Source organism: Olea europaea, chromosome 1 (assembly GCF_002742605.1).
Source record: "Olea europaea var. sylvestris chromosome 1, O_europaea_v1, whole genome shotgun sequence".
Classification (NCBI taxonomy): Eukaryota; Viridiplantae; Streptophyta; class Magnoliopsida; order Lamiales; family Oleaceae; genus Olea; species Olea europaea.
In genome coordinates, this window is record NC_036237.1 from 28,659,020 (window position 1) to 28,667,899 (window position 8,880).

General features: G+C 36.4%; 1 protein-coding gene across 1 annotated transcript; it reads right to left on the reverse strand.

The window, feature by feature from the left end:
- Positions 1-3,168: 3,168 nt before the first annotated feature.
- LOC111399966 (mitochondrial import inner membrane translocase subunit TIM10) lies at positions 3,169-7,692 on the reverse strand. The gene is made up of 5 exons (XM_023027450.1): positions 7,432-7,692; positions 7,258-7,310; positions 3,869-3,907; positions 3,639-3,708; positions 3,169-3,346 (listed from the first exon to the last, which is right to left on the reverse strand). Exons 1-5 carry the CDS (start codon positions 7,474-7,476, stop codon positions 3,296-3,298), a joined length of 258 nt encoding a protein of 85 aa, XP_022883218.1. The 5' UTR covers positions 7,477-7,692; the 3' UTR covers positions 3,169-3,295.
- Between the last annotated feature and the right edge of the window lie 1,188 nt (positions 7,693-8,880).

An 8,880-nucleotide genomic window follows, 5' to 3' on the forward strand; every position in this document is an offset into this window, starting at 1 on the left:
CCCAACTATTCAAAGGGCCCAATTTTTTATTTATTTATTTGTTTAAAAACCCACAATCTCCCTCAATTCAGCAGCAACAGCGAAACATCGTTGAAGAAATCGGATTCAGAACCTAGATGGACGGCACTGCTTGAGTCGGTGGATACAGGATACTGTGAAGCCAAACCCGGGATAATTCTAAAATGTGGATACTATGGTCTGTGAATTGGTTTCAGAAATTAGAATTGAACAGATTGTTGAATAAATTAATTATTAATTTAATTCTCAATTACTATTATAAATAGGGGTGGAAAGAAAATAAAAAACATACAATAATTTGAAAATCAAAGTCAAGTAACTTGATAAAGAAAGCACTTTTATTGTCTTACAACTCGTATGTGGGTAATCTATGCCCCCTTTTATTCCAAACATATTATGTCATTTGTCATTTTAGTATTTAGAGTGACAAAGTAATTTATGTAGGGTAACCACCTCATTCTAAAACTATTATACTATTTGTCATTTTAATATTTAGAGTGTCAAGGCAATTTTTATAGGGTAGCCACCTCATTCTCTTAATTTTTTTTTTCCACGTGATTTTTACATATCGTTCGTGCACCCTACCCATGGCTCACTCACTTCCAGGAGTTTAGCTACATTATCAATACAAGCCAAGCCGAAGCGCTCTCAATGAGCCTCACAGCGTAGCATTCTTACTCAACTAAGCTAAAAAGGAGGGCCCCTTGAAAGAGTTAACCATTTTGAATTATTCTTCTTTCAATGGAGGTGGAAGTTACTTATTCATCTTGAATACTTCTTTCATTAAAGAGGTGGAAGAAAGTTACAGAGATGTTTTCAAACTCTTGGTTAATGTCGTACAGAGATGCACAAGATCCAATCCCTTGGAAAATGGTAATTCACTCTACCAATTTGGCCTGTAAAGCAAGGAAAAGAAAAAAACTGCATGGAAAATATTACAAATTCATTATTAGAAGACAAAACTTAATTGAATAATGCAGGACTCTTGATTAGTTTCATCTGTAGCAGCAAGTCATTATCCTTTTTCTTCCTTTTTTTTTAATTTTTAATTTTTAATTTTTGTTTATGATTGTAGGTGTCCGGATCAGTTTATGCGCACTTCGACTAATTCTACGGGGCCCTGAAGTTTACAGCCAATTATTCACCTCAGTGGCTTTGAGGGAACTCGAACTAGTGACCTTTGATAAGCAAACCCAAAGCCTGACTACTGAGATACACCTTTGGATTGTAGCAGCAACGCATTATCACCTGATTTTCAAAGAAAAATTTCCAATCTACATTCTCATGTCAAAATCATTTTGCTTTTTCAGCTTTTTTTCATATTTGGACAGAACAAATTCAGGAAATCTTGAATTGTAGGAAGTGTGGAGATATTGCATTTCGTGCTAAAGACTTCACTACTGCAATAGCTTGTTACACATAGGTAAGTCATCCAATGGTATCAGCAGAACCAATGGCAAAGTGTGATTATTGAAAACTTGTTCATTATTTCTATTCTTTCAAGGCATTAAAATTTCTGTTGGTAAAGTAATGTTGCATTGACAAGGGACATAAGGTCAAAACAGACGATGAAACTGAAATGCTTCGCTAATTATTTTTCTAGTTACGTTCATATCATTAGCAGAAGTTTTCGTTCGAGACTTAAAGCTCGTAAATGATCTTTTATGACAAAAAAATATCGAAAGTTTTATGCCCCTGCCATTTTCAGGCATGTCTTGGTTGAGCTCTTGCACATTTTATCGACTAATTGGTTATGTAGAATTCAGCAGTATTATCCAGGTGAAGTATTTAGGATCCCTTACAGAAAAAATCAAATGACCTTAGGAACTCAAAATCTGGGTAGAGGTGTAAACTGAGATGTGTCACCTAATTTTGAGGTGGCCTAGCCTTGCCCCATACAATATTTTTTCAAAATTTTTCCATTCGTAGTACTTTAAACTTGGGTGTCAAAGTTTCAATTACTTGGGCGGTTTATCTATGGTGCAACCATGCTATCCCCAACAGTGTTTGCCTGGCGCCGCCTATGTTACTTGATGGATAGCAAATCACAAGAAGCTCTTGCAGATGCTGTGAGTGCACAAGCACAGTCTCCTGATTGGCCCACTGCTTTCTACCTTCAAGCAGCTGCCCTTTTTAGCCTTGAAATGAATAAAGTTGCCCAGGAAACACTTAAAGATGCTTCTTCTTTAAGTGTAAAATGGAATAATGAACAATTATAGTTTTTCTTCCCATCATTTTGACGTTAAAATTCATCAATATATCTACCCGTCTCTATTCATTCGAGATATATCTGGTATTGTATAAACTGGACGAGACAATATAATGAACTTAATTTTAACTTGTCTTTCCTTATTGATAATCCAGTGCCATTAAATTGTTGTACCAAATCTCCGATCTCATCCAAATGCTCTTTCTGAATGCCACATCAGCTTTTCAGTTCAGTTACACCAGGCCAGCTCGGATTCTACCGTCGTCATCACGGTAGATAACATAATTACGGATTCCTTACATCCTGTCACATCACCCTATCAATTGCATACACTTGTGAGAGATGACGTCAGCACCACCCCAACCCGCCTATCAACCACCTTGATTCTCTTATCCTTGTCAAATCATCATTACTTGAAGGGAACATTGATATGATGACAACTAGCCTCACCAACCAATTAAAGGAGGGATCGGCTGCGCGTCGTACGAGCTCGACGCTATAACTGATTTGATTGACATGACACAATTTCGGCTAAAGGCCTCCTATAAATAGTAAGAAATGTTCCCTTTTCAGGAGAAAGAAAAAAGAAAAAGAAAATGAGGCTGGAGAAAGAAAAAAAAAAGAAAGAGAATGAGGCTTCCCTAACCCTGTACGCTATACAACTTAGCTTTCCATGATCAATGCAAAAGGGTCCTTTTCCTTAAAGTTGACTCAAGAATAGTCTTTACAATTTTTGATGTCAACAAAAATCACCTTAATTGTGGGTGGGAAACAATATTTCTAGTTATCTTCTGCTATAAAAGTACAGCTAATATTATTGATGACATTCTTTCGATGTTTGATGTTCTAATTCTCAATACTAAATGTGCTATATCAAAGGTTATATTATATAATAGCATCGAATGATTAAACCAGAAAAGCCACTTGAGATGTTTTGGAAGTGAGAACAAATTTCAGAAACTCTATTTTTAAGGGCCAAAATTTTATCAATTCAGAATTGTCAACAAAATAATAACCTAAAGAGTCTGCAATGAATCAAAATGATCTCACAAGGACACCATTCTTCACTCACATTGGAGGCCGACCAGCACCGAGCAGCTGCCCAATAAGATTCGTCACCTGAAAAAATAGAAGGAATAAATCGTAAAATGTAAGTCAAATAGTAGATGCCTCCCCTCCTATGGCTCTCTTCGTATTTCCTATTGATGGGTGGAGCTAAGGGTTGTTACGAGAAGGGCAACCAGCAACTCAAGAAATATTTCTGGAACTCTAATTCTTACCGAGTAAATAAAAGGGGCGAATACATAAAATGATACACGTACAAGGAGTGATATACAAAAGCATTTCTGTTGGTTCGGGAGTCGAAAGTGGAAAGTTTACTTAAAATCAAATGAAATTGGAAATCCTTTACCTGCCAATATTTTGAAACACAGCGATCAATGCAGCTATTTTCACCTATATTTAGTTCAGAATCCTTGTACCTTTTGGAAAATAAAAAGCCAGAACAGATCAAATGTTCCAACAAGGCACCGGTAAATATCATGTCATGGATGAAAGAAACAGTCACTTAGAAAAATGTCCACGGCATTTTGTTGTTCACTTGATCAGGGAACTTCAGATAAGAGGGATAAGAAGTAATACCTTTTCTCAACACACTTGTTGAAACATGTGTGGGTAAGCCTGAAATATGATAGATGACATGTTAAATTCAGGCGATCGAATGCTGACTAGGACAATGTATATTGATGGTATAAAAGCTCAATATTTCAGGCCCGTCTTTAATATAATTAAGTGAACGTATAAACATGCAAAACCACATGGCAAATTGGTAATGAAAAACACGATGCTAACTTCATAAGTAACTGTAAATTGTATAGGCTCAACGCACAAACAGGTGTAGGTATGGGCACTAAACGTCCAAATTGTGTTTAAGATATAATTATCTCATTTTTGTAGGCCCATCATCAATTTATTCCCCATTATGTAGGTAAAACCAAACAGAAATGCAAAGTGATACCTTCGGGATGAACCATAGTCTTTAAGAAAAAGTGTAATATTGGTTACTAGCCTTAAAGTTTTTACTCATTGACGCACAAAAATACTTGTTTTTATTGATTTAGTAAATTTATTGGAAGTGCTCAGATAACACAAGGATATTTAATGTAGGATTTAGATCTTCTCCAATAAGCAGGGTAAATGGAAGATCTTCCTACTAACTACCGAAAGATATGATCTCCTAACTAAGGAGTAAATAAATTTCGGAATTTCAAAAGTTCATATGGTTACGGAAAAAGACAAAATCTTCTAGCATAAGTGGATCTTGACCATGATAACTGAAGATCATCCACATTCCCTGTAAATTCATATCTTAGAATTAGGCCTTGTTTCACCCCCATTTTCTAAAACTCATTTTCAAATACACATTCTTCCAATATAATAAGTAAACCCAAAACTTTTTCTACTTTTTAATCCCACATTCTCCAAAAAATCACTTTTCACAAAATCTAATCTCAAAAAAATCTAACCAAACAGGGCCTTAAACTAATTGAAGGTAGGAGCAGAGCTAAAAGAACTTTAATGTGGAGGGTTGTAGGAAACCAATTCAGGATTTACCACAACTTTAATACTGCCACCTAGAGAAGCCATGTGACAGATATCCAATTAAGTTGCAAGGATACAATCAATATTGAGACAGCCAAGTCATCAACTACTCTAGAGCGTTCCACTTAGTTTGTTGGGGGAAGGGTAAAAGGGTCGTAGAAATATAATAGAATGCCTATAAATGTAATAAGGCAAGATTTGTGATATTCATTCATTGAGTAGTTTGTTGAGTCAAGGGGAGAGATCCAAGCCTCTCAAGCGCCTTGGAATTGTCCTTCAATTTGTCTTGTCATCGAATAACAGATAATTGTTATACATTCAGCTTTCCAATCAAATCCATAGATTTAATACAGCAATTCCTACCACTATATCATTCAAATCCTACTGTCTACAGTGTAATCAAACTCAGTTGCTCTAGCAGCTTGAAAAACACTATCACCAACAGCAGCCAGGGTATCAGCATCAGCAACCAAATCAAAGCAATACAGCAGCAGCAACCAGCCATTCCTTGAAGTTCATTTTTCACAGATTCATCAGAACAGTAGCAGCGGCCAGGGAATTTCTCCAGTTGAGTAGTAGCAGCAGTTGGGGATCCTATCAAATTCGTATCAGAGCTACTACTCAACTAATCGAAGGTAGGAGCAGAGCTAAAAGAACTTTAATTTGGAGGGTGATGAGAAACCAATTCAGGATTTACCACTTTTTTAATATTGCCAACTAGAGGAGCCATGAAAGGGGAATAAAGTCTTAATAAGTTGTCAAAGGCCTGAAAAAGCTTCCTGGGAATCCTAGTAGTAATTCAGTGATAAAAAGTTCCTTTTCATAATTCAGAAAGGCCTAACAGGTAATTCCTCAGTAGCAATTCAGTAAGGCCCAAGTCCGACAAGAACTTAGTTCACCTCATAAACCTTCCGGGTTTCACTTCATCCTGCAGCCAAGAGAAGAAAAGTTCATGTACCAGGATTCTCCTCAGATTGCAGAAAGAATTCATCATTATTGGCTGGTTTGGTTGGAGTGTAACTAAAGGACATTAGTGCAAGAGAAGGTATAAAGAGGGACGCAATGAGGAAAGGCAAAATCAAATTTGAGTTTAAGAGAAGAAATAAAGGCGGAGATGAGAATGGAAGAAAAAATTCATACAACCATTCTGCTAGACCTAGGGATGCAGGTGCTAAAGAGAAAACTCTGTCTGTATTCTGGATAGAGAAATGAACTCTCTTTGTCAGCATTTGATCAGCGTTTCCTTTTATCGCAGTTTACTTGCCAAAGAGTTTCTCTCTCTTGCTTTTCTTTGTGGTTACCTTTACAGTTCCATGCCCGTCTTAGTCACAATGCATAATCCTTTCACTTTTCACACAATAGTTGGCCCAAGTCTCCAGATTATAGGTTTCATCCCTTTCCCTAGAGCTTTCAAAAAATCCACGCCAACATATTTTCTTGCTTGGCAGATTGTTCAGATCTTAGCATGAGTCACAGGGAGCATGACACTGGTTTTTCTTATATTCGGCAGAGGACACAAATCTTGCTATGTTGTGTATTGGTATTTCATAGGGTCACTATTGAAGTCATCAGCTCTTCCAGGTTTTCTTAGAACCTTATTAATTATATGCATGGAGCTGTGCAAGTGAATGTTGACAGTTAAGTAGCAGAATTAAGCCTTTATTAACCCCTCTATGCGTTCAAGAGCTGGTTGATGGTGGTCCACAAAATACAGCCAACTTTGAACTATTCATGACCTTCCATTTTGCCACCTTATTAGTTCTAACACATGTTTACTTGTGTTGGTTTCCTTGGCTGGTTTTTTGTGTGCAAGTGTCGGTGGTTTGTTCTTCGGCCTCAATGGGAAAAGAAAATGGAGCACCTAACAACGCATCTTCATAGACCAAGAACTAAGAGATCTCCACTTTCATTTTGGGTTGACGGAGGGATCGTACCATTCGATCCCTTTTTTTTCATGCTTTTCCCAGAGGTTTGGAGAAAGCTGCAATCAAGAGGATTTCCCTCCCACTTTATTAATTTGCTGATTACATACTTTTAGTTGGTGAGACAAAGAAGAAATCAAAAGGGCATTGTTTTAGGTATTTAGGTTTGATTATTAACCAAAAATTGTAGAACATGTATAGAATTATAATAGACTTGCTTCAAGATTGTTTGAAGAGAGTTTCTAATTGGCGTTTATAGCTTATTTCCAGTTTCTAGTTTCAAACTATTATACCAAAAGTTCAAAACCAAAAATCACAAATCTGTGTCTAGCGATTTTTTACAAATTCACGATCATCAATACAAAAAAACAGTGTTTTTTTTTTTCTTTTTTTTTTACGATCAACAATTTCTAACTTGAGATTTCTGTTTCAAGTATCAAAATCGCAAGCCAAAAATGCAAAGAAATAAATATTCACTTTTAACAATATACCACTTGATAACCTTACTTGTTAAACAATTCAACTCTGTATTCCATCTCCTTTTCTGCCATACCAATAATCTGTTTACAAATCACAACATTATAATCAGATTACGCTCATTTAAGACTTGTTTTAACCCAAAATATAATCACCTAATATCAGCTTTTGTAAATGTGTTTATACATAATAAAAATGAAGCACCTGTTCCTTGTCGATTGCTGTTGGTGGCGAATTGCTTGAAGTCATTATTACCCCACTGGAACAGCTGAATGTAATTTCAATAACAAGAAGATAAAGAAAAGAAAGGTGAATTGAAGAAAGTGAATTGAAAGAATTGGATCACTGATCGATCCCAGTAGAAACAGGGTTTTATGGTTTAAAAAAGAAAGGATAAAGAAAATAGGGTTTTAGGTGTGATATTGGAGTGTAAATCATGAAAACCAAAATCTGGTCAGAGCTAAATTCGGCTTGTTTTCGAAAAATAATAATAATAATAATAATAATAATAATAATAATATATATATATATATATATATAGGGAAAATTACAGCAGAAGTCCCAAATCTTTGAAACATTGCAGACCTTCTCCAAATCTTTGATTTGTTGCAGCTATCACCCCTAACATTTTCAAACGTTGCATGTGAGACTCATTTTTACAGTTTTCATCCAAAATTCCGTCAGTTGACCAAAAAAATTATTTTGACCAAATTTTAACAATTTTTAGAGGGGCAAAATGATAATTTTGCATTAAAATCAAAAATCAAAAAGTAAAATGGTCTTCTTCTTCTCCAACCCACCTCCGACTCCAACAAAAAATCCACCGGACCACCTCCACCTTCACAACCACCTGCTACCGCTCAATGTGAACTGCATCGAATTCTCTACTTCCCGATTGAAAATCTTCTCCACAATGTCGGACTTCAAACAAATGGAAACTCAAGATCAAGGAACCCAATTCCCAATCACCATTACAAAGCCCACACTCCTACCAATTGAACCCTCACCGGATGCAGACTCGCTCTTCCAAATCTTAATCCACCACCACAACACTTTTCACCACATGGAGTCATCCCTTCAACTCAACAAAATATCCCTCATCCCTTCCTTAATTCAGCAAACCCTCCTTCGATTAAAACACCATTCGAAAATTGCGCTTGCTTTTTTCAAATATTCACAATCCTACCACCATCATCCACCCCATCACAATCCCTTAAAAAGATTATAGCAGGTGGGATGTTATATTCTTTTGTTTTTTGTTTTTTTTTGGTCTGGAGATTCCAATTGAGCAGTTTTTATTCCCACATTCTTCATACATATTAGACTTTAACCAATTTGATTGCCTCTTCTACCGCCTTCATTGAAAATTTCCAAAAAGTACAACTAGTGTTGGACCGAAATTTGGTTATGATTCGGCAAGTTAATGAGAATAACCAGTCGAAAAATCATTGGAATATGGTGAAAATGTGGGTTTAATACCGAAAAGTCATTTCGATTTATTCGAATCTTTCAGCTAATTTAATGTGTTCAATTGAGCGGTGGCGGTGGTTCTTGGGGCGGCTAAGGTAGGCAGATGATGGTCGGCGCTGGGTGGGTGGGATTTTGGTTTAGCGTTGGGGGTGGTTTTGGGTGGCGTGGGGAGATGTTTCAAGT

Excerpts from the sequence above, each read along its gene's own strand:
- LOC111399966 (XM_023027450.1), bottom strand. The coding sequence starts at position 7,476 with ATGACTTCAAGCAATTCGCCACCAACAGCAATCGACAAGGAACAG. Across the intron at positions 7,311-7,431 it reads CAGCAATCGACAAGGAACAG|ATTATTGGTATGGCAGAAAA; the intron begins GTGCTTCATTTT and ends ATTTGTAAACAG. Across the intron at positions 3,709-3,868 it reads AACAAGTGTGTTGAGAAAAG|GTACAAGGATTCTGAACTAA; the intron begins GTATTACTTCTT and ends ATTTTCCAAAAG.